Genomic DNA, 27,014 nt, shown 5'->3' with positions numbered 1-27,014 from the left:
GATACCCTAGGGTAAAAATCGCGAAAAAACTTACTATTACGTCATTTTGAAATTACATCGTTTTTACTTTGATTTTTAGTACATTAATTTTTGTTGTTTATTTGTGTGAGTGTGTTTTGTTACCGTGTTTATTGTCTCTCTCTCTCTCTCTCTCTTTCTCTCTCTCTCCCTCTCTCTCTCTCTCCCTCTCTCTTTTCTATATTTTATGTTGTTGATTTAAAATTTATATATATTTTTCCAGCACTGAACAAATTCAGAAATAAAAATGGGAAATAACTCATCCTCATTACAAAGTCGACGAGATGTATCACAGGACGTTACAGAAACAAAAAGCCTCATGCCTGCTGCTGAAATTGAGAAAATTTCTAAATTGATCGATTCCATTATTAAATTTGGTCGAAACATCAATAAGAAAAACAGCCAAGGACTGACACCACTTATGCTAGCAGCAAATTTTGGACACACTTCTGGTGTGAAAACTTTAATTATGTTAAATGCCACTGTAAACTTACGGACAATAATGGTCAGACAGCTTTAATGCTAGCTAGTAAGAGTGGTCAGAAAACAGTTCAAGTACTTTTAAAAAATGGAGCTAATGTTAACTGGAAAGATAGAGAAGGATTGACATCGCTAATGGTCGCTTCACATTTTGGCCATTTGAAAACAGTCAAATGTCTCATTGATAACAACGCTAAGCTAAATGAACAGGATCACTGTGGCTGGACAGCTCTGATGTTAGCGTCACAGAACGGACATGACGACATTGCTAAATTACTTATGTCTAGCAAAAGTATCGACATGAGCCTTGGAAATAGTAGCGGACAAAACGCATTAATAATTGCATCTATTTATGGACGTTTAGAAATCGTGAAAGAAATATTGAAGCATGACCCAACTCTGACAAATGACAAAGATCACTAAGGCTACACAGCATTAATGTTTGCAGTTCAATATAACAGAGCATTAATTGTAAAATTGTTACTGGAATCTGGTGCAAGTTTAAAGTGTAGAGGAAAAGACGACTTAACAGCTTTAAATATTGCCCCGATGAAAGGACACAGAGCCATATTAAAATCTTTGCTGGACTTTTCAGACTTTCTCAGCCTCCCCGAAAGCGATTCTATTTTTAAACTAACTTTTTTTGCTGTAGAAAATAACAAAACTGGCGTAGCGAGATTATTATTAAACTATAGATGTGATGTTAACGAAAAGACAGATGATGGCAAGACACTTCTTATGTCTAGCTCAAAAAATGGACTTTTCAAAATAGTTCAAAAATTGATACAGCGAGATGCAAATTTAAATGAAAAAGATCAAAAAGGAAATACAGCTTTAATGTTTGTCACTAAGGCGAATCACAAAGATATCATTCAGTTACTCTGTAGTTATGGATGTCAAGTTAGTCAATGTAATCAGAAAGGCTGGACACCTTTAATGAAAGCTTGTAAAAATGGTAATAAAGATGTTGTCGACATTTTGTTGAGCTATGAAGGCGGTGTTAATTACCTGAACAATGACTGCTGGTCACCACTCATGATAGCCTGTAAATATGGACACTTGGATATTGTGAGAAAGCTAATCCAAAGTGAGGCTAATACAGACATAAAAGATCCCCATGGAATGACAGCTGCTCAGATTGCTTTACAATAGAGACATGTTGAAATCTATCAAACAATTCAAAAGAAAGATGCCAATGGCGAAAAGTCTATGAACAGATTCTCTGATTCTGATACATGTGAGAATGAAAAAATGACCAGTGTTAATAGTACTTGGAAAAGTTTCATTTTAGATTTTGAAGAGATTAAAAACACGTGAGTAAATAAAGCATACAAAAAAGTGACACTATGTTTTCAAACAAAGAGGCGTCTCCGAAGGGTTCCTTTATGGGTAGTTGGTAAGTGATGAATACAAAATGAAAGCAGTCTGCTCTAACAATTGAATACTTTTATCATTTTTTTACAACTTCTATAAACACTTCTTTCTTTCTGTATTGAATTGTAGGTTTGATATCTTTGTTCAAACTTTAAAGGCCATCTTTAAGATATAGGAAATACTCATTTGTTAACTTTTATTTTAAGAAATATTATTTTAAATTAAATTTTTCAAAACAAAAGTATCAGCTATTTAAAAGAAATATTATTAAAGAATTCTAAAAATTAACTTTCAAAAACCTAAATAAACCTAAGAATTCTATCGATTACTGAAGTGTCGATTACAAAGAAATATTCTTCTTTTACCTCCGTAACTGATTAGTAGATGATGATACTTTAAAAAAAAAATAGTTTTCTGAATAATTGTTTTAAATTTTGTTACTACTATATTTTAATTTACTTTATCAATAATTACAATTAAAATATATATATTTCAAGAAATTTCATTGAAAATAAAAGATCCTCCAAGTCTCATGTGTATCCACCACCAAGGCTGAGCATCTAATGTTCTGAAACTAGGTATCATGGGTGGAGATGGGTTACTATCATGTTCTAGGACTACAGCTTCATCAAGTACTAAGGATTATTTGTGCCATGTTTATTACCACTGATCAAATGGTGCTGATTTGATCGATTTAAAACACCATGAATGTTTACTCTCACATATCTAGATTTAATGTTCGATTATGTCCCTTGGATCGATGACGACACCAACAGCAATTTATACTGCTAATTAATCTTAAGCCCAGAAACAGCATTTTGTCTAACACATCAATGTTCTGTGAAGGATTATTTAGACAAGTTTGACCGAGATTCTTATAACGGTGCTAATATTATCCTTGACCTGGAGAGACATTCTAATTTATATGTTAGATCATATTAGATTAGAAGCCAACTGCCTAGGCCCGGGGTCGGCAACCTGCGGCTCGCGAGCCACATGCGGCTCTTTGGATGTGAAGCTGCGGCTCTTTCGTTAGATACGTAAATATTATTTATTTTATCGAAACATTTTTTTAAATAGTTCTGAATCGTTTAACGAGGATTAAGTACCTATTAGATCTCTCAGCCACTTGTACTCGCTGTTCACCACACCCCTCCGCTATTACACTCGTCGTTACTGTTTTCAGTCCGTCGGAAGCTCTCGGCGGAAGCTCTCGAATAACGCCGTGGTCGAATGTTTCTATGTAGGTTTTAATTCTCTTTGACGCAAAATAAATTGGCATCTTTACCACGTGCTTTGACTGTGACGTATAATTTGTTGTTTCAAGTAAATGAGTTAGAAGCTACAAGTAATGCTAATCTGGCACGGTTTGCGGCACCACTAGAAATTGCACAAAAAGGCAAACCAATTTAGAGATGGTCAGTATGTCAAAGATTGCTTCCTACGTGCATCCGAAGAACTGTTTCGTGATTTCAAAAACATACCAGAAATCTTTAAAAAAATAAATAAAAGATTTGCCACTGTCCGCTTAAACAGTAGAATACAGAATAGCTAAAATGTCTTCAAATGTAACATATTTGGAAGATATTCTACTTTCTTCTGTCTTATCACTTGCTATAGATGAGTTTTGCGACATAAAGACACGGCACAAGTCGACAATTTGGTCAGGTATATGTCTTCTGAAGGTCCAAAAGAAGAACTTCTTGGATTGTTACCGCTCTCGGGACAAACTAGAAGGGAAGATAGAGCAAATGCCGTGCAAAAATACCTTGAAGAAATTAAGATGGATTTAAATAAAATCATTTAAATAGCAACTGATGGAGTCAGAAGTATGACCAAAATAAAAGGGCAACTAGAATTTTTTGGAGCGAAATAAACCACGAAATTCTTACGTTCTCTCTGACTACTACACCAAGAAGCGCTTTGTGTCCAAACATTTCCTGGCGATACAGTTGAGGTCATGAATTTGGTAATCAAGATTGTTAACAGCATTTTGTTAAAAGCACTTTGCCATCGCCAGTTTAAAGAATTCGTAAACATAATGGAGACTCAGTATTCCGAGGTCCTTCTTCCCAATAAAAAGCTATGACTTTCCAAAGGTAAGGCGATTAACGTTTTGCTTTGTGCTTGAAGGAAATAAATACATTCCTAAATGAAAAAGCCATTAATCACCCCGAATTAAAGAACGACAAATAGTTGCACAAATGTTACTTTATGGTTGATATAACAGAGAAATTAAATGAGCTGAATGTAAAACTGCAAGGAAAGGAAAACCCATCCTGTTTTGGTAGAAGAATTGGTTTGTTTTGAAGAAAAATTAATTGCTTTTGCAGAGATATTCAGAGAGGTATGTTACTTAATTTCCATGTCTAAATCAGTATCGCGATAAAATCAGTTCAACGTTTGACAAGAATTTCTTCAGCATAGTTATAAAAAAAAATACAGATGAATTTGCTGACAGATTTGAGCAGTTCAAAACTAACAAAACTATTCTAGCATTCATAGTAAATCTAACACACATAATACCGAAATCCACATTGTGACATTAGGAGTTGATACTAGATCTCTAGAAATGCAATTGAACGATTTAAAAAGTAAAGCTTTGTGGGGTGGAACATTTCCAGAGTTAAGTTGGAAGTGATGGAGGTCCAGAAATGTAAGTACATAACAAAAGTGGACAGTTTTAAAAAGCAATGCCGCGCGTTGATTCGGCGCAAGAAATAATCTTCCAGATTGCTAGTGAGGGGAAGAAGTTGACATTTAGAGTGCTGACTTTCTTTGGATCGACATATTCGTAAGAGCAATTGTTCTTTTGCATGGATAGAATGAAAAGTCAAGTAAGTAGCCAGCTAACAAATGAAAATGTAGAATCGTGTTTGAAACTAAAAACAAGTTATGAGCCAAATGTATCCAAACTTTCTAAAACCATGGAAGTTAGTGTTGCAAATAAATGTTTAATTGCTTTAGTTGTTACCGAAATAAAAAAAAAATAATTATATACTAATGCCATAAATATATTATCAAATTTGTTGTGAAAAACACTACTAATATAGGAATTTGTTTGTTTTTTTTCATTAAAAAAATTAATTGTGTGAGTACTATATATAATTGGCAAGAAAAAACTTTGTGGCTCTTTAACAACTTTGAAATTTTGTAAATTGTTATTTTTGGCTCTTCAGACTCAAAAGGTTGCCGACCCCTGGCCTAGGCTGCAGAAGAGGAGGGGTACCAACGTAATTTTTTTCCGCCGAAGAGTTAGAAACACTGCTGTGAATTCATATGTGTGTTTACATACAGAGCTACGGTTTAAATGGATTTAAATGGAAAAAATTCCCCCTCCCTTTAAAAGTTCTAGGTCCCTCTTTTGGTTGTGTGACCTACTTTCTATTTTACATTCCTGTATGACTAAATGTTCAGCACATCATCCATTGGTGACAATGTTACACAAATAATATCATTCTTTTTTTGTTTGACTTGTTTCGGACGTTATTTTAGAAATGATTATTACAGGACGTCGGTAGATGACCTCACGTTACTGCGGATGATCCTGACGGCAATCTGAATTGCATACCACATGAACAGGCAGCCACATACAACATACAACACATGAACAGGTAGCCACATACAACATACATCACATGAACAGGTAGCCACATACAACATACATCACATGAACAGGCAGCCACATACAACATACAGCACATGAACAGGCAGCCACATACAACATACAACACATGAACAGGCAGCCACATACAACATACAACACATGAACAGGTAGCCACATACAACATACATCACATGAACAGGCAGCCACATACAACATACAGCACATCAACAGGCAGCCACATACAACATAGAGCACATGAATAGGCAGCCACATACAACATACAGCACATGAACAGGCAGCCACATACAACATACAGCACATAAACAGGCAGCCACATACAACATACAGCACATGAACAGGCAGCCACATACAACATACAGCACATGAATAGGTAGCCACATACAACATACAGCACATGAACAGGCAGCCACATACAACATACAGCACATGAACAGGCAGCCACATACAACATACAGCACATGAACAGGCAGCCACATACAACATACATCACATGAATAGGCAGCCACATACAACATACATCACATGAACAGGCAGCCACATACAACATACTGCACATGAGCAGTCAGCAACATACAACATACAGCACATGAACAGCAGCCACATACAACATACAGCGCATGATAAGGCAGCCACATACAACATACAGCGCATGATAAGGCAGCCACTTACAACATACAGCACATGAACAGGCAGCCACATACAACATACAGCACATGATAAGGCAGCCACATACAACATACATCACATGAACAGGCAGCCACATACAACATACAGCACATGAACAGGCAGCCACATACAACATACAACACATGAACAGGCAGCCACATACAACATACAACACATGAACAGGTAGCCACATACAACATACATCACATGAACAGGCAGCCACATACAACATACAGCACATCAACAGGCAGCCACATACAACATAGAGCACATGAATAGGCAGCCACATACAACATACAGCACATGAACAGGCAGCCACATACAACATACAGCACATAAACAGGCAGCCACATACAACATACAGCACATGAACAGGCAGCCACATACAACATACAGCACATGAATAGGTAGCCACATACAACATACATCACATGAATAGGTAGCCACATACAACATACATCACATGAATAGGCAGCCACATACAACATACAGCACATAAACAGGCAGCTACATACAACATACAGCACATGAATAGGCAGCCACATACAACATACAGCACATGAATAGGTAGCCACATACAACATACATCACATGAATAGGTAGCCACATACAACATACATCACATGAATAGGCAGCCACATACAACATACATCACATGAATAGGCAGCCACATACAACATACAGCACATGAATAGGTAGCCACATACAACATACATCACATGAATAGGCAGCCACATACAACATACAGCACATGAACAGGCAGCCACATACAACATACATCACATGATAAGGCAGCCACATACCACATACATCACATGATAAGGCAGCCACATACCACATACAGCACAGAAAATGAAACATATCCTATTGTCATAAAATGTTGTTTGTCTGGGAAATTTTTTTTACCTCGTCTTCGTTGACCAAAGCGACTTTCAGAAGTTACTAGTCCGGCTAGCACGTGACCTTACAAGTAATAAGAACATAAAATATCAACTACTTCATTTTCGGACCTAGAAAAAATATAACTAAAAGTATTAATTGACAACAGTTGATTTCGTGGTTGGTAAATTGTTCTTATAAATGTCTAGGTTTTAAAAGACCAATGATTCCTTTTTGTACCCTAATAATTTTAAACTATTTCTTTCGTTATTACAAACGTAATGAAGTTTTATTTTTTATTTTTCTATTGTTACAAGTCCGTCCTGCATCTGTTGCTAGAGAGACAGTTTACTTCCGCTTGAGTAGGATTAGTTGAGAGGAAGCTGTGTACAACGAACTGTCTGTGGTTGTTTGCTTATTTCATCCATTAAGCCATTACACGTCCTACCTTTCGCTGAGTTGTCTGTCAAAGGTTTATTTCACTGGTATTAGACCTGTGCACTTTGATTATCTGTAGTGGAGTAGTCCGCTAACTTTATTACAGTATTTTATTATATTATTATTATTATTTCAATGATTGAACAGTATTTCAGATTAAATATTTGGTCTTCATGTTATTTCAGCTTGAGAAAACGTCTTGGATTGTTGACAAGCCCTTTTAATATTACTGTGTAAGTGTTCTCCTTTTAATGTGCATATAGTCACTAATTGAAGTCTACTGTAGTAAGACAATTGACAAGCCCTTTTAATATTACTGTGTAAGTATTCTCCTTTTAATGTGCATATATTCACTAATTGAAGTCTACTGTAGTAAGACAATGTGCATATATTCACTAATTGAAGTCTACTGTAGTAAGACAATGTGCAGATGGAATAAATTTTTGAAAGAACGAGAAAATAATTAATATAAAAACAAGTTTGCAAAGACTGTTTGTGTGAAACCCAAACTCAAAATCGGCCCCCGAACAGGTCCACCCAGGCAAGTAAAAAGGCAGGTTTCAATATTTAAAGAAAGAACCTCAGAATGAAATTCTATGAAAAAAAAAAATTACAGAGAAGAATGGAGAAAGAAGGTTGACATCTTTTGTGGTGCCCCAAAGGTCCAGTAGACCTAAGGATATGTGAAAGTGAATGTGAAGTTAGATATGAACCTGGTCTAACTGATGTCTTATAATGATTATTTAATTGGTCTAATTATTCTGTAAAGGGTCCATCTCTTATTCAAATCTTCAAGAAAAAAACATTTCGAAAAAAAATTCCATTAGTTAAGTGTACTATAACCGACGCGGTGCAACACTACAGTTCACGCGATAATATGAAAAACTACTTATTAATTGTTGTTTTAAATTATGTCCAACTTATATGCATGCTAAATAGTTTTTTCTCTTTCAAAAAAAAAAGTAAACATTTTTTTGCGTTGGTATGACAGAATATACTTAACTTAGCAATTCATATGTAAAAAAAAAAGTTTTTTTACAAAAATATATAACCATTTGCATAAATGTCTTTAAAATATGGCAAGATTCCGTGCCTTAGTAAGGAGTCTTCCGTGTTTGTTACTATTAATAGTGAATAGTTGTAAAAGTGGTGTATTTTTATGAAAAAACAGCTTGAATGGTGTTTTAAAAAATTTGTTTTTTCGCTTTCAGAAAAGAAAAAAGTAGTTGTTGATTCGGAACTTCGAATGGTTTAAATTATGATGTCGGATTTTCAGTATCTTTTCTAGTTTGCGAGATCTAAACGGGACGGACGGACATTCCACACAAAACTAATAGCGTCTTTTCCCCTTTCGGGAAAAAACAATTTTTAAAAAAATTATGTTCAATTAATGTCTGATCGGATCTGAAACGACCAAATTCAATAGGATTGGAACTGATCCAGATTAGATTGATCTGATCGAATCGAGGCCAATCGTTATAGAAGGCTTCAACACTAACTTTGACATCGCAACCTTTGTGCAGGGGAGACAATAGCTCGTTACCACGTCGTACAAACCTGTGACGTTTTCACTGTCCACAGGTTGTGACGTTGCAGGTCAGTGTCTAGGCCTGCTACGAAGATTGGTCGCGATCGAATCGATCGGATTCAATCGGACCGGATTGGATATGTTTGAATCGAAGTGGATCCAATTGGATAAGATCTGAACTGATTGGCTACGATTCACTGTGATTGAATAGGATTGGGACGAACCTGACCCATATCGGATAGATCTTATCGAACCGTATCACCATTGAAAAATTTGGACATTATGGTAATCGAACCCACAATATCTGAGTTATTAGCTTTATTTCCTATCTAATTCGCTGCCAGATTTAGGAATTTGGACACTTCCGCCCACCCAACTTTTTCCAGAACCCTTAAAGAAAGTATAAGGTAACAGTACATATCATGGGCGTAGCCAGGGGGGGGTTCTTGGGGTTCAAACCCCCCCCCGAAATGAAATCCCCCCCCCTTGGGGGGAGGGGGGAGTCGGAATTTAGTTACTGATTTTTTGCTTTGATTTTGTTTATTTTAGGTGAGATTTTAATACTAAACCATCGCTTGCCCTAGCACAACCAAAGGGGTTTTGAGTTTAAAACCCCCTACCAGGGGGGTTCGAGTTTAAAAACCCCTACCAGGGGGGTTCGAGTTTAAAACCCCCTACCAGGGGTTTTGAGTTTTAAACCCCCTACCTGGGGTTTTTGCAGTTAACTCCCCCTCATCTATAAAACAAAACAACAAAAAAATGCAAACGAAAATCCCCTAATTCCAAGAGCACAGTTAAGGAAGATTTTGATTTTAAAACCCCGTCTAAAATTTACGATAAACCCCCTCTTTAATATAAAAAAAAAGCTAATTACGCACTCAAAATGTTATGAGCGTAGCTAAATGGGTTTTGAGTTTTGATTCAGTTTTGAGTTTAAACTGGGTAAAAAATACCTCTTTTTTTAATAATAAAAAAAAGCAAATCATACACTAAAAATGTTATGAGTGTAGTCTATGGGGTTTTGAGTTTAAACTCCCCTCCAGTGGAGTTTGAAGCTAAAAAGTACCTCTTCAATATAAATAAAAGAAAATTACTCACTCTAAAATCTATGAGCGTAATCAAAGGGGTTTTGAGTTTAAACCCCCCGCCATCTTCAGTGTAAGAAAAAAAAAGCAAATTACGCACTCAAAATGCTATGAGCGTTGCCGAAAGGGGTTTTGAGTTTAAACCCCCATTCAGAGGGGTTTGGTGCTAAAAATACATCTACAATATAAAAAAAAAGCAAATTACACACTAAAATTATTTGAGCGTAGCCAAGCCAATCGGGGGTTTTGAGTTTCTTCTACAGATGGCTTTTTTTTTTAAAGTTTAAAACCCCTCCAGATGGTTTTGAGTCTAAGATCCCCCTACAGAGCATTTTGAGGTGGAAAACCCCCAACAGAAGATTTTGACGATAAAACTTCTCTTTTCGATATAAAATCTAAAGCAAACTACAGTCACTTAATTCCAAGAGCGTATTCAAGAGAGGTTACACATTTTTACCAGTGGCATTGCTCCATTAATAAACTGCAGTGAATAGTCATCTACCGAAATCGAAAAACACTAAATATAGCTCAACAAAGATGGCTAAACAGATTTCAGGAGTCAGTTATAGAGATCGGATCTAAATCAAGGAAATCCTATGCCGAACTGGGATTCGACCCCTTAGTAAGATTGTGAGAGAACGACGCATGAGGTTTGCGGGACATGTTCTCCGACAAAATGAATTACGCATAAGAAGAGTTGCAATGATATCCTAGTACAACTTGACGCCACTCATTCATGGAGGTCCTCATGGTAGGTGGGAAGAGGCTTCAGACATTACCAGTGACAGATTTTTATTGAAACTGCTTGACGTCAAATGCTCCGAACGGCGTGGGAGGGTCTAAGTCAGTAAAAATATTACATTAGGTTTTTGAAATAAAACTTTTTAATAGCATTAAAATGGACTGTAGATACCTCAGAATGTGCATTTTGTTGGCTTTCAATACCAGAAATAGTGCTTGGCGGCGGGGCTTCGCCCCGCGCTGGGGAGCTACTGGCGCTCCCCTAGAACCCCTTGCTAGTAATGGCGGGGAGTCCACAATTTTATGGAAACAGCTTGACGTCAAATGCGCCGAATGACGAGGGAGGGTCTAAGTCAGTAAGAATAGCACATTAGGTTTTTTAAATAGAACTTTTTAATAGCAGGAAAATGCACTGTAGATTCCTCAGAATATGCATTTTGTTGGTTTTCAATATCAGAAATAGTGCTTGGCGGCGGGGCTTCGCCCCGCGCTGGGGGAGCTCCTAGCGCTCCCCCAGACCCCTTTGCTAGTAATGGCGGGGAATCTACAATTTTTTCACTAACTCATGGAAGAACCTATTCTAGGGCACAATAAACGTCTTCCGAAAGAATGAAGGATCAGAATGTAATAAAGATTATGTACACACACACATATAAATACATATAATTTTTTTTTCGCCGGGGGGGGGGGGGGGGGTTCGGGGGGGGGAGAAAAAAATTCACCCCCCCCAAAACCCCCCCCGAAAAAAAATCCTGGCTACGCCCATGGTACATATATATATCTATATCTATCTATGTATCTATATATATCTATATATATCTATATCTATATATATCTATATCTATCTATCTATCTATCTATCTATCTATCTATCTATATATATATATATATATATATATATATATATATATATATATATATACAGGGTGCGTCAAAAAAATGCATACGCACTTTGAACTGTCATAGACAATTTATTTCACGTTCTACAATGCTAAATTTCTGGACATGGAAAGCTTAATGTCCAATTGGAAAAATAAATTGTGATTAATGTGAGTAATGTTCAAACTGGTGGCCTTCAATACGAGTCAACACTGATTCCGTACATCGTACCAAATTGTCCACTGAGATTTCTGCTCCCACCGCCTGACTCTCATTCCACAGTGTGTCAATTGACGTAGTTTACGCTTGTACACCTCATCTTGAACTGTGCCCCATACAAAGAAATCCAGCGGTGTGAGGTAGAACGGGATATCAATTGTCTATGACAGTTCAAAGTGTATACATTTATTGACGCACCCAATATATATATATATATATATATATATATATATATATATATATATATATATATATATATATATATATATATATAATATATATATATATATATATATATATATATATATATATATATATATATATATGGCCAATACGCTAATAATCTTTTTTTTCCATAGAGTTACATAAACTGTCCCATTTTCAAGAAAATCGTCAGAGCCGTTTAAAGATCCGCATCCTCCCACCAATGTATTTTGAACCAAATAAGAATTCGCAATCTGATAATAAAAATTGTAAGAATGAATTTTTTCTTCTTTTACAGCCATCGCAGTAAGAGTATTGTCAATGTCACAAATGTCAATTCAGTGACAATACTCTAAGTCTCTAGACATTTAACTTGACTAATAGACAGAGTCAGTGATGCATGGCTGAAAAAAGCTGCAAGCCATGAAAATGATCTGTCAAAATGAAACTGAAGTACAGACCATTTTTGGTTATTTAATTTAGTGCTAATGTATTTTGAAACTTAGAGATGCATGTAATTAGTATGCATGTATGAAAGTGTATAACCTTTTTACTTTGTCAACCGCATTATTATTAATAACATTATCATTGTCTTTGGGGAAACAATATATGTTAAGATACTTATAAAATCATTTATCACTGAGTTCCAATATAGTCATTTTGTAGATTTCCATTGCATTTAAGCCTAGCTGGGTAGCCAGCCATGACCAACGAGCCTCTACTGCCCGAAGCTTACTGGTTAAGGCGCCAGTTACTCGCCTTTTCTCCTAGGTGGGAGCTAGCCATGACCAACGAGCCTCTACTGCCCGAAGCTTACTGGTTAAGGCACCAGTTACTCGCCCCTTCTCCTAGGTGGGTAGCCAGCCATGACCAACGAGCCTCTACTGCCCGAAGCTTACTAGTTAAGGCACCAGTTACTCGCCCCTTCTCCTAGGTGGGTAGCCAGCCATGGCTAACGAGCCTCTACTGCCCGAAGCTTACTGGTTAAGGCGCCAGTTACTCGCCCCTTCTCCTAGGTGGGTAGCCAGTCATGACTAACGAGCCTCTACTGTCCGAAGCTTACTGGTTAAGGCGCCAGTTACTCGCCCCTTCTCCTAGGTGGGTAGCCAGTCATGACTAACGAGCCTCTACTGCCCAAAGCTTACTGGTTAAGGCGCCAGCTACTCGCCCCTTCTCCTGTAAATGAAAATTTATATCTGAGCCAAACGTGTTTAGGCCAGGGGTTGGACTGGTTGTTCGAGGCTATTTGTGTCACATAGGACATTGTAGATGATTCTCATTCTGATATCTTCTTTATGTATTTACTTAATCATTTTATATCATATCATATATTATATCACATTCAAAACGGAGTTCACTTTATATAGATTAATCCTGAGTGTGTTCACATCAGAACTCTTCTATTGACATCAGTATCTCATGTTCAACGCCTTTCTGTCTCTGGCCAACACATAGATGTTTTGATATGCCAATTACCTTGTCAACAAAATTCTTAGTATGTCCTCATATGCATTATTGATCATTATAAAATTTAATACCATCGCATCATACCTACATAGCATTATAGTAATTTAAAAAAAATTATTAAAATTTTACACAAAATCCTCTCATAGCAATCAATTCTTCGTGTAAATTCTTATGACTAAAATCTCAAAATCATAAACACACATGTACGTTCATTGCTCATACCCACTGAAGCTTCTCTATGTAGATAGAGTTATTTGTTTGTCTAATACATGCCTAACGGCTGACTGTGGCGGCTCTATTGAAGTTGGTGAACGGATGTGGCGAGGTGGGGGAGGGGCTAGATAGAGCATTTGACCATTGACCACTGGGGTGGTAATCTGCAAACGAGAGAAATGACTCTAGACATACCGATGGTCTAGAGGTTAAGTCCGCTTAAAGTGCGTTATCGCTAGGCGGTGTTGTCACTGGTTCGAGCCTCGGTCGGCGCAGTCCCTTATTTTGGTCACATTTTAATTCACTACTTTCTCTCATTTAAAAACTTGGTCCCTGGTGCTGCTGATCATTTATGTTTAATATGTATGTATCAACACATGTACGTGACAGATTTGTTAAAATGTTTGAAATGTTTATAATAAAATATAAACATTCAGTACTTGATATTTTGTGTATGTATATGAATTATATGAGTGTAGTGGTTCCTTTAATGTTGCCGTGACGTTTACAGATCAAATGTAATCATATTCGATTGAGAGACACCATCAGTTCCGGTTGAAGGGAGACTCTGATGGTTTTGACGATTTTTGATATAATTTGTGTTTACTTGATTTGCAGAAAATGAATATATTATTCTTTTTATTTTATTTTCAATAATAACTTAGTAATTGATGTTTTTCTGACGTAATTTTTCTGCGCATCTAAAATGGTCAGATTTTCACGAGGTTTCTATGTGACGTCACACTGACCTATTAATTTAATCTGTTGACTTACTGTATAACCCTACAGTAAAGTTTACAATTTAGTAAAAAAACAATCTAGGTCTATGCAGTTAGATCTAGATCGTGTAAGCAAAGGAAACAATAGGTGTTGATAGTAGATCTACATGCTTGACGTATTTTCTCGCCTGACCACTCAGCACATAACCAACACTATTGCTAGGCTGTCTTGTCTTGACCGACTACACGTAGCCTCTTTTTACACCGACCAGTTTGTAAGAATCAGTCGGACATGATCTATTTACTTTTTTAGGACAGGAAGTGAAGTAGATGAAAATGTTAATTGTTAATGTTATCCTTATATGTATATATATTGTTTTTTTAAATTAAATTACTTCTTCTAACATCAATAAAAAGTGTTTCCTTTTCCTTGTAACTGACGATGAAGCTTATTTAGAAGTAAACTTAACACGGAATACAATGTTTGGAAACAGATCGCCTTGGTTAAGACTGTAGAGTTAAAACACTGTTCTCATAAAGCAATTCCTTCATTTCAGTGACCACGTTTCCTCTCGATAACGAGCCTTCTCATGCAGTAAAAGATCTGCATACTCACTTTCTACCTAATGTAGACATTCTTTGAATGGACCTCATTCACCAATCGTAAACAAACAACATTTAGCCACGTGATTCTATATATCTTCTATACTAATTGCGTAATCCATAAAGGCTGTATCGTGATACATTTTTTTCATTGTTTTATCAATATTATCACGTGGCTAAATGTTGTTTATTTACGATTGGTGAATGAGGTCCCTTGACAATGGCAAAGAGCTTTAGTTACAATGGAGTTTAAAATTTTAATCACCAATTCTATTTCTTTGCAACTTTCCTCAGGAAATATCTTCACAAGTAAAGCAACTGGATGCACTATACAGCGTGATTGTTATATTTTATGTTAAGCATCATTGGTGGAATTGTACATCAAATTTTATACAGAACAAAAACAATATAATTGTGATTTTATATAAAATAAATTCTAGCCACTGCTTCTGTCAGGGTCGATATTTGTAAACGATTCATACGCGGGAAACACAATTCATTAAAAAAATCTAAGAAATGTTCTGGTGATGTAGCGGGTTGACCATAGTACCACCCTTGACCCTAGTACCACCCTTGACCATAGTGCCACCCTTGACCATAGTATCACCCTTGACCATAGTACCACTCTTTGACAAGTACAAGAGAACTAATCAGTGCTGTCAAATTGAGATCACCTCTTGTAGTTTTATCATTATAATTATTATCTAGTATTGGTGATTAGATGTTAGTTGAAGAAATAACTTTGCTTTCGAAAAGGAAGTACTATATTCATACTCAAAGACTAGTTGCTAGACAACTAGTACCAGCTTGAGGATGAAAAGGACTAAAAAAAAGGGGAGAGGAGGACGAGGCTAAAGTGTCAGCAATCAGAGGACATGTATTCGTAGTCAACAGAGAATACATTGTCGGTTACTGAAGGGGATTCCCCTAACTAGAGTAGATTCTTCCAATGTCGGCCGAGAATGTTAGAGGGCTATAGGCCTGGTTTTAGTGTTGGCTCTAGGAAATAGAAATGTGTAGGTCATTTGTAAGTAGGTCTTAAGGTTAAAGAAACATTGTAAAACTTAAATTGAAAGATTAACTACAGCTCAAATAGATGACCACATCATTTCTTTCAAGACATTTTATATGTACCATTTTACATCCTCTGTTTGGAGGGGAGGGGCCTGCCGTCTAGGCGACATTGTTCTGACCATATCTAATGCCCAGGCTTTCATTTTATTTCTATGAAATAATCTCTAGTCGCTTTGCAACTAAAGGAGGCCATAGTAGTAGCCTAGTATTTAGGACACAGTGATTATGTCATGTTAACTTTGTTATACTGAACAATATATGTCGTCAGCCAACGCGAGGAACTTTTTTGATATGACCACTCCTTAAAAATGGATTCCAATATTGATTGATCTTTAAGAGGTCTTTTTTTTTTAAAGATAAACGAGGAAATAAGATTGGACAAATACAAAATTGTATTCACAATAACAAAATGTAACATTGGATTGTTCAGAACTAGACACAATCTAACATTGGATTGTTCAGAACTAGACACAATGTAACATTGGATTGTTCAGAACTAGACACAATCTAACATTGGATTGTTCAGAACTAGACACAATGTAACATTGGATTGTTCAGAACTAGACACAATCTAACATTGGATTGTTCAGAACTAGACACAATCTAACATTGGATTGTTCAGAACTAGACACAATGTAACATTGGATTGTTCAGAACTAGACACAATCTAACATTGGATTGTTCAGAACTAGACACAATGTAACATTGGATTGTTCAGAACTGTTCCTGACTTAGACCTAGTTCTTAAACTTGCCTGTATGATATGTTTTGTGAGAGATTGAGAAATGTAGAGCAATCTGTGTGTTTGTTTGTTACACAACGATGCTACTTAGAAAATCATTTGATTGAATTAAAAAATCACATACAAAAACACAGTCGTATTAAAATGAAGTGAAAAATGAAATTAATGTCATTCCAAGGCTTGATGACGTCACCTAAGTCTTGCTGAACTCAATACTTAAGCAGCACATCTCTATTAAATAGAAAACCTTCAATGGAAACAATGTGAGCTAACACTTCTTCTCCTCCAATACAACCATTAATACTTTCCAGTGTCCTCTAGTTCGTCTATTTCTATTGTGGAACACACTCAAGTTTTAAACAGACCATTCTACAGTCTGACATTCTGTCAACCAAACCGCAACATGTTTGAAGAGAGCCTAGTGATTTATTGGCAGGAATTGCTTAAAAACATTTCGTAAAAGACCTTCAACTTGACTTTTAGTTCCTATCATGTTTCATTCTTGTACAAATAATCAGGTCAATTTTATATGTCTGGATACTTAGTGTCAGACCCCCCCCCCCCCCAAAAAAAAAAAGTATTTTTCTACACAAGCCTAAACTTGAGAGGATCATGGTATCATCAACACAGCGTTGGGGTAAATATCCCCAAAGCAGGTGTAAATAATTTGTACAACAACATGAGTGGAATGTATATAAAAGAATAATAAAATGACATATAATGAACCTAACAACTTTCGATATTTCAAACTAAGACTAATAATGTAGGTGTGGCACCGATTGACTAGTTCCGTGAATGGGAGATGACGTGAGACATGGAAATACATTCCTCAAAAAGTGGAAATCTTTTACGTGGCAGTCAGCCTGTTGTTTTTTTTTTTACATTATGGGAATACCCGAAAACACTCTGTAGCGAGAAAACAAAAAGGTGTCATTGAAGAGTTAAAGTTAAACTTGTAAATGTAAAAAATGCTAATATTTTATGGTACTAACCATAGAATTGGGCATGCGTAATTAGAAAAAAGGGTTGAATTAATTTAATAAACTTGTTACATAAAATACTTAAAATATTCATATTTTGATGGAAAGTTTCGATTCAAAGTGAACTTAATTTAAAAACTGCATCTTCTTTGGACTAACTCCATTTCTACTAAGCACTCTGTAAAATAAATCCATTCCATTGGCGCAGTTGTTTAGAGGCTGATACAAATAAAGACTAGTAGGCTTACGTGATATTTGTTCGTTGTAACGTTATTGAAATATAAAATAGTTTAGTAGAGCGAAAAGATTCAGTGACCTAGTTTTAAGGACGACAGGTTTCTAGACGTTGTGGTCATTATCGGCACAATGTCCCAGTCGACAAATCTGTTCAGATCATAGAAAAAAAAGCAGCCTGATAGAAATCATCATACTTACAAACAACATTTTTATAGTGGTGACATTCAGAATATAAAAAGAGATATATATATACAAATATTGAAGTTATATAATACAATGCCACTTATATAAGAATAAAGAACAATCACATTTAGTGTCATATCCCTGGTTTAAATCACTGACCTTTTAACAAAACATGAAAAATATATTTTTTTTAAAAACTTATATTAAGCGTGGTTGTAACAATCAGTTTGGATCAGTCAGGATATTTAAATTTGTAACAGATCTAGACTAACAATAATAAATCTGTGCGATTACAAATATTTTTTACCATTTGTTTTTTTTTTATCGCAATTTTATGCTTTTAGATTTCTCACTACGCTATGATCCTATTACTTGTCTCACTACGCTATGATCCTATTACTTGTCTCACTACGCTATGATCATATCACTTGTCTCACTACGCTATGATCCTATCATTTGTCTCAATACGCTATGATCCTATCACTTGTGTCTGAGTCAGTTGAAAAGAGGTTAGGGCAGAAAGAAGGGCATCTGGGTATCAGCTTTTTAAATTCATTTATTTAAAAAAAAGATGAACGACCTAAATTTTAACGAGGGCTTAAGCCTAATTAGGTTACTACACTAGCCACTGTGTCAAAGAAGAGCTTATGAAAATAGAAGATTTTATATTGTTAGTTTCAAACTTTTTTTTCTCTACAAACTATTATCGGGATAAATTCAACTTATACCACCAAATAAGTGAAGTACAATTTCTTTCCCTTGTTCGAGATACCAAACAAAATAACTAATTACCAATAGTAAATTAACTAATTGATTATATTTTTTATATTGATTTTTGTTTTTTCAGGTCAAAGAAATAAGCAAAGTTTCAGCTGGATCCAAGATTGGCTGTGGGTGGGAGAAAAAAACGTATACAAACTTCTGACCAGACAGACAGACAGACAGACCTCTTAGTCAGTTAAGATAAGTTTTGTAAAAAGACCGTTTGAGAATCAGAGCGCTAGAGGTAGCCCCATTATGTTGTTAGGAAAGATTTCTCTAATCAAACAGGCGTGGACCGGGAGCTCTTCACCTAGAATCCTGTCTGAAGATTCCACAATGGCAGCGCGACCATTACTACCATTGAGTTGTACGACATACTGGGTTCACGGCCCCCCCCCCCCCCGTTCCTGAACTCACCTCCCTAAAAAGCGGGACATTTTTCTACAGAGACGCTCCACCGAGTGACACTGACAACCATTTGTCTAGCGCGGAGTGACTAGTCCAGGTGAAGATCTGAACACACCCGTTCTCAGACTGTGTCAGACGAATTAGTTCACTCGTACTCAGAACGTGAATCACAATTCAAATAGCTCTAACAGTATTGCGATCCAAATATGGGTTGTCAATATGTCCATAACTATATATAGACCTACTAAAGTTATTGTCCACAAAGTCACACAAAGTGTAGAGACAGATCAAATGTTAAAATACAACGAACTGTCAGACACAACTGAGCATGACACAGCGACACTTCTATTTCACTTCTTTACGCGTAGCATTGGTGTAGATTTGGAATCCCAATTTCCAGGATACATTTAGAACTTATAACAAAAGCAGCTTCGGGTTAGGGCGTGGAGACGAAAGGCCCAGGAGAGATCTGAATGGAAGGATGTGTTAAAGCAGGCCAGAGCCCTCCATGGGCTGTAGCGCCACTGGGATGGATGGATGAACAAAAGTTAATAGATTTCTAATACAATCTACAACTTTGAAACAGATAAACAAACCCTATTGATTTGGCTCTAGCCAAGCTTACACCTCCTTTCTGAAGTAAGCTGTACATTTATAGTCTAATCTATTTTTTAAAAACATAAAATTGAACATTTCCAGAACAAACCTTTCCTTTGTCACATTCTGTACCGCTGAGAGCTCTCTGGGGGAAACAATCCATTTGGTTTGGATCGTAGCAGTACAAAGCAATGCATATCTCTGTGCTGTTATAGCCCACCTGGTGGGGCAGTAAGGTCAATTATTACATATGGACACTGTCTCAATTTCACTGTCTATATTTACACTACATAAAGCCACTATTATTGTTCATAGTCTATTTACAATTAATACTATTTTAATTCTCTGTTTAAACAACAAACCTAAATCAGCCACTAGCGTAGATTTCTGGGGCAGTCGAGTATCCCCTCCCCCCCCCCTTGCTGAGGAACGAGTCATCGATTCAATGTTCCTATAAAAAGGGGTCAATAAAAGAATATTGATTCCTGCACATAGCGTCTCCTTGACAGTAATACTTTCATGAACTTTTTTTAGCAAAAGATTTTTTCTTTTAAAACTATTGTCTACATTTTGTTCAGCATCTACCAAGGGAGGTAAATATTAGCGATAAAACCCACTCTACCACAGCTCCTGTCAGCGTCATAGTGGAACTCTATCTTATCAATGGCCCGAGTTATTATCTATTTGTACACATTTGTATAAGACATAATATGAACACACACACACACACAAAGAACTCGCCTTATATAAAAAGTTAATCAATGTATACATTTAAAAAGTACTTTAAACTTTTAGACTTATTCTTACTTTGCAGTGATAAGAACCTTTGCCATACGTATTCCGACATTGCTGTTCAGGGGGCATTACTTGTCCGAAGTACTTGTCTTTTAAATCCGGAATATCTGGACTGACTGAGACTGACTCAGTGAGACAAGTTCTACCATGACTGTTATGTGGAAAATAGATATTATTTAATTATTTCATCCAACTGTAACGATTTAATTGTTAGACGCGTAGAGGTTGGGTTTAATTGGGTATTTACTTAATGACGAAACGGTACATTAAAAACTTCGAACGAAAATCGCTTAGAGACAGACTAAAGGACGTGAGAGACTTCTTGTAGAAACACGCAGGAAAGGATGTGATTTTCTTTAGCTGACCCCGTGGACTGTGCCTTTTTTTTCTGTACTAGGTCGTTGTATTCTAAAAGGCCGGAATTCACTTCCTTTCTTCTATCTGTAGATGGTGTGTTTCATCTATCTGTAGATGGTGTGTTTCACTTAAAAGGTCGCGAATGCAAGTAATATCACTTTAAATAAGCAGACACACAACTTGTTCAGCATAAACACCTCCACTCAATTACCTGGCTTCAACAGAACAATTACTAATTGTTATAGTTGGCTTTTAGGGCCCAGAGAGAGAGAGAGAGAGAGAGAGAGAGAGAGAGAGAGAGAGAGAGAGAGAGAGAGAGAGAGAGAGCGAGAAAGAAAGAGTGTGAGAAAGAGATTGACATTTACGATGAGAGTAAAAGCGAGAGTAAGAGAGACGCAGAGAAAAAGACTTAGAGTGAGAATTATATATAATTATATAATTTATATAATATATATATATATATATATATATATATATAGAGAGAGAGAGAGAGAGAGAGAGAGAGAGAGAAAATGCAGATGGAGAGGAGAAAAAAAATAAAGAATACTAATCTTGTTATATCAGAATGGATTGTACTAGAGCATTACCCATATCTACAACCGGTGTCTGATATTTATAAATTATGCGATTATAAAAAGGTAAGTATATTTGTAATTAGGGACAGTGACTAAAATACTTTAATACGCAACTATAACTGAATGTGCAGCATCGAAATGGAAAGATTATTTCAATTTTTGAAATACAAACAAAAATCTACTTAGCAAATGTTCTTTCCAAACCAGGAAAGTGATAGTCAATGGAAAAATGGTAGTTAAAGTGAATTAACATTTGTTTGAACCAATGAAATAATTTTATCATGTGAAAAGATAGTTAGCACTAGTGAGATTTTGTTTCCATTGAGACGTCTATAAGATTATCAGTTGCTATTTTCAAGACTTGCAGAAACATTTAAACACGTGATCAGTAACAGAAAGAAAATGTTTATAACAGCCTCCATCTGAGTCCATCGTCTTAGACTAAGCAGGTCTCACTCTCAGTTACACAATGACGTTAGGTGGTTGCAAAGAAATTGTTAACGTAATAGAACGTGCCATTGGTTGCTAATAACAACGGAAGTTATTTTATGAAATCATTAGTATAAAATTGAAATAAAAATCTTTTAGTAGACCAAAGGATTGCTCATAAAACCGAGCGACGCTAAGAAGAAATAGAGGCTCTACATTCGTCCAAATTCTTACTCTTTCTAAATCTTCCAGAAGATAAAGTTAGATTAAGGGATATCAACAGGGCAGACAAATACGTTAGGAGTTATTTATAAATGTGATTTTTATTTGTCAAATTTATATAGTATCAATACATTGAAGAATTCTTTGTTTACTGTAAAAATCTAGTTAGTGTCAACAACAAATTATTTATTGTCTACATTTAAAATGTGTTCTGAGAGTTTTCTTTAAACAACGAATCCCCATTAGGCTGCAGTGCTTCTCTCACTAAATCTATACAAATTATATCACCTACGCTACTAGAGGTCGGGTTGAAAGTGACGTTTAAACAGAAAACAGAATTGATTAATAGATAAAGACTTCAGTCTAGCTCAACTTACTTTGTTTCACAGTCTAGCTCAACTTACTTTGTTTCACAGTCTAGCTCAACTTACTTTGTTTCACAGTCTAGCTCAACTTACTCTGTTTCACAGTCTAGCTCAACTTACTCTGTTTCACAGTCTAGCTCAACTTACTTTGTTTCACAGTCTAGCTCAACTTACTTTGTTTCACAGTCTAGCTCAACTTACTCTGTTTCACAGTCTAGCTCAACTTACTTTGTTTCACAGTCTAGCTCAACTTACTCTGTTTCACAGTCTAGCTCAACTTACTCTGTTTCACAGTCTAGCTCAACTTACTTTGTTTCACAGTCTAGCTCAACTTACTTTGTTTCACAGTCTAGCTCAACTTACTTTGTTTCACAGTCTAGCTCAACTTACTCTGTTTCACAGTCTAGCTCAACTTACTCTGTTTCACAGTCTAGCTCAACTTACTTTGTTTCACAGTCTAGCTCAACTTACTTTGTTTCACAGTCTAGCTCAACTTACTCTGTTTCACAGTCTAGCTCAACTTACTTTGTTTCACAGTCTAGCTCACCTTACTTTGTTTCACAGTCTAGCTCAACTTACTTTGTTTCACAGTCTAGCTCAACTTACTCTGTTTCACAGTCTAGCTCAACTTACTTTGTATCACAGTTTAGCTCAATTTACTCTGTTTCACAGTCTAGCTCAACTTACTTTGTTTCACAGTCTAGCTCAACTTACTTTGTTTCACAGTCTAGCTCAACTTACTCTGTTTCACAGTCTAGCTCAACTTACTTTGTTTCACAGTCTAGCTCAACTTACTTTGTTTCACAGTCTAGCTCACCTTACTTTGTTTCACAGCCTAGCTCAACTTACTTTGTTTCACAGTCTAGCTCAACTTACTCTGTTTTACAGTCTAGCTCAACTTACTTTGTTTCACAGTCTAGCTCAACTTACTCTGTTTCACAGTCTAGCTCAACTTACTTTGTTTCACAGTCTAGCTCAACTTACTTTGTTTCACAGTCTAGCTCAACTTACTTTGTTTCACAGTCTAGCTCAACTTACTCTGTTTCACAGTCTAGCTCAACTTACTTTGTTTCACAGTCTAGCTCAACTTACTTTGTTTCAAAGTCTAGCTCAACTTACTCTGTTTCACAGTCTAGCTCAACTTACTTTGTTTCACAGTCTAGCTCAACTTACTTTGTTTCACAGTCTAGCTCACCTTACTTTGTTTCACAGTCTAGCTCAACTTACTTTGTTTCACAGTCTAGCTCAACTTACTCTGTTTCACAGTCTTGCTCAACTTACATTGTTTCACAGTCTAGCTCAACTTACTCTGTTTCACAGTCTAGCTCAACTTACTTTGTTTCACAGTCTAGCTCAACTTACTCTGTTTCACAGTCTAGCTCTACTTACTCTGTTTCACAGTCTAGCTCAACTTACTCTGTTTCACAGTTCAGCTCAACTTACTTTGTTTCACAGTCTAGCTCAACTTACTTTGTTTCACAGTCTAGCTCAACTTACTCTGTTTCACAGTTCAGCTCAACTTACTTTGTTTCACAGTCTAGCTCAACTTACTTTGTTTCACAGTCTAGCTCAACTTACTCTGTTTCACAGTTCAGCTCAACTTACTTTGTTTCACAGTTCAGCTCAACTTACTCTGTTTTACATCCTAGCTCAACTTACTCTGTTTCACAGTTCAGCTCAACTTACTCTGTTTCACAGCCTAGCTCAACTTACTCTGTTTCACAGTCTAGCTCAACTTACTTTGTTTCACAGTCTAGCTCAACTTACTTTGTTTCACAGTCTAGCTCAACTTACTTTGTTTCACAGTCTAGCTCAACTTACTCTGTTTCACAGCCTAGCTCAACTTACTTTGTTTCACAGCCTAGCTCAACTTACTCTGTTTCACAGTCTAGCTCAACTTACTTTGTTTCACAGCCTAGCTCAACTTACTCTGTTTCACAGTCTAGCTCAACTTACTTTGTTTCACAGTCTAGCTCAACTTACTTTGTTTCACAGTCTAGCTCAACTTACTCTGTTTCACAGTCTAGCTCAACTTACTTTGTTTCACAGCCTAGCTCAACTTACTCTGTTTCACAGTCTAGCTCAACTTACTCTGTTTCACAGTCTAGCTCAACTTACTTTGTTTCACAGCCTAGCTCAACTTACTTTGTTTCACAGTCTAGCTCAACTTACTCTGTTTTACAGCCTAGCTCAACTTACTTTGTTTTACAGTCTAGCTCAACTTACTTTGTTTCACAGTCTAGCTCAACTTACTCTGTTTCACAGTCTAGCTCAACTTACTTTGTTTCACAGTCTAGCTCAACTTACTCTGTTTCACAGCCTAGCTCAACTTACTCTGTTTCACAGCCTAGCTCAACTTACTCTGTTTCCAATAAGGATGATATAAATGTTGCAAAATATTGTATACTGCAATCAGAAAATATCCAAGGATTGAATCGGTTCGACTCAGCAGTGGTGGCGCTACTTTCATAGGGTGCCATGATAAAGTAGTCCAATCCAAAACAGTCATTCGTAAGCCAATGATCGTGTTGTGCAGATAAACTGTGTCAAGAAACATTTCAATCATTATAAAGTAGATTGGAAGTTCAAATGTTGAAAGCAAAAATAAATTAATGTGTTCACTAGTGAGATTGAAACTTATGTCACTAGAAACAACACCTCATTGTACACAAACAGTTTTAGGCCTGAAAATGGTGGGAAGGACCGATAAATACATTGTATTTCTAAAGGGAGACAATGATTAGAATTTGTCTCCCTTTATGGGCATGCTTTGGTTTCAAAATAATGTATCATTGCCACTGATTCTGGTCATTCAAAGTATAATTTCATAATGGCAGTCGCTTATCAGACCCTACTGCACAGCATTTGCTTGACTTGTCTATTAATAACCTGTTACATTTTGTCTAACATTGGACTTCTCTAAATTGAGTATTTTAGGGCCGGGTAACCCAGCTCGATAAATAGTGTTCTGGTGGCACCTAAGGGTCATTGATTGTGTACATGCCAGTAGACAGCTTTGACTGGTCATGCATCCTATGTAAGGTAGTGTATCTTTGGGGGAAGCGTTCGAATAGGCTTAGATGCTTCTTATACACCCAGGTATCTTACACAAACTTTGTCCAAACCACTGAATTATTTTTGTTGGTAAGCGCTCTTTTCTGACATACTCTCATTTAGAGGCGACTAAAACACTGTTGGTTTATTTCTCTAGACAGTGATACGTCACATATACAACAGTACCGTTCTGTTCAGTGGACAGTAAAGAGGCTCTTCTCATTGTTCTACAGCTGCGATGAGTTGAGTATTTGAGTCCATGTGCTTATAGTAATATTTTTGGGTGAGCTTAACAATATAAGGAAGGTGCAACACAAATGTAACCTCTCCTAAATTATCAATCCAGGGGTCAGTGTGCCCTCACAGGCATCGCAGAAAACAGAAGGCAGCATAAGGCTTCAGCAAGATAAAGCTGGAGAACTCTTACAAAGATCCTGGGACACACATTTGAGACCCACGGAAAAAAAACCTTTGCGAAGACAGGAGCAGATGGTGAAAAGAGAGCTTAAATAGATCCTCTGTGGACAGTGGCTTGGACTGCATCAGCGTCACGTAGCATAAAGCAGCTGTTGCATTAAGTTTATTTTTTAGACTTCTGTAGCGCTTGCAGAGTAAGGTCATTGTTATGTTGTTGAAGTGCTTCTCGAAACAGCAAGTTACTTCCAGACCATAAAAGGAGCGGTGGAGAAATTAAGTGGAGTGAAAGGAGATTGTTTGTTTGCAAATGGTCAAAAGTACTTAAAGGACAGACCTGGTCAGTTGGGAGCTTGAATGACGACAGTAAATTTATTTGAATTGAATTGTATTGTACAGAGTGTATTTATTTATTCTTGGAGGATCCTAGTTGTTTTGAATGAATAGTTTACATTTCAATCTCTGGCATAACGATATTGTTTGAGTGTTCAGTACTTGATCAAAAGTAGAAATCTAAATCAAATTATAACATCAGAAACGCTTTGTCTGACCAACACAATCTCACCTTTACATCAAGACATCATCACAAGTAGCACTCCAACAGAAATACGGTTACAACCCTATATGACTAAAAACGTAGGTAGCAAATAAGTCTGGCGAAATCACTTGAAATACTGGA

At 36.5% G+C, this 27,014-nt stretch overlaps 2 protein-coding genes across 3 annotated transcripts in view; one reads left to right on the top strand and one right to left on the bottom strand.

The window, feature by feature from the left end:
- Nucleotides 1–265: 265 nt before the first annotated feature.
- LOC106061524 (ankyrin repeat and SOCS box protein 15-like) lies at nt 266–1,650 on the top strand. The gene is made up of 2 exons (XM_056043151.1): nt 266–502; nt 1,288–1,650. The coding sequence occupies exons 1-2, from the start codon at nt 266–268 to the stop codon at nt 1,648–1,650; spliced, it is 600 nt and encodes a 199-aa protein (XP_055899126.1).
- A 14,939-nt stretch (nt 1,651–16,589) lies between these two features.
- The window catches only part of LOC106061523 (zinc metalloproteinase/disintegrin-like), a 32,952-nt gene continuing 22,527 nt past the window's right edge, over nt 16,590–27,014 (bottom strand). Inside the window, exons 12-16 of one of the 2 annotated variants that reach the window (XR_008780386.1) lie at nt 25,229–25,408; nt 20,932–21,070; nt 20,234–20,344; nt 18,186–18,321; nt 16,590–17,863 (exon numbers count right to left, since the gene is read on the bottom strand). Coding sequence is in view for 1 of the 2 variants with exons in the window: in XM_056045351.1 (XP_055901326.1) it covers nt 18,277–18,321; nt 20,234–20,344; nt 20,932–21,070; nt 25,229–25,408 (475 nt within the window). In the remaining variant the exon portion in view is untranslated. The remainder of the gene's footprint in view (nt 17,864–18,185; nt 18,322–20,233; nt 20,345–20,931; nt 21,071–25,228; nt 25,409–27,014) is intronic. The other variant, XM_056045351.1, reaches the window with a different exon arrangement.

Source organism: Biomphalaria glabrata, chromosome 10, assembly GCF_947242115.1.
Source record: "Biomphalaria glabrata chromosome 10, xgBioGlab47.1, whole genome shotgun sequence".
NCBI lineage: Eukaryota > Metazoa > Mollusca > Gastropoda > Planorbidae > Biomphalaria > Biomphalaria glabrata.
Note: the sequence above shows the minus strand (reverse complement) of the source record. Positions and strands in the feature narration are given on the sequence as shown.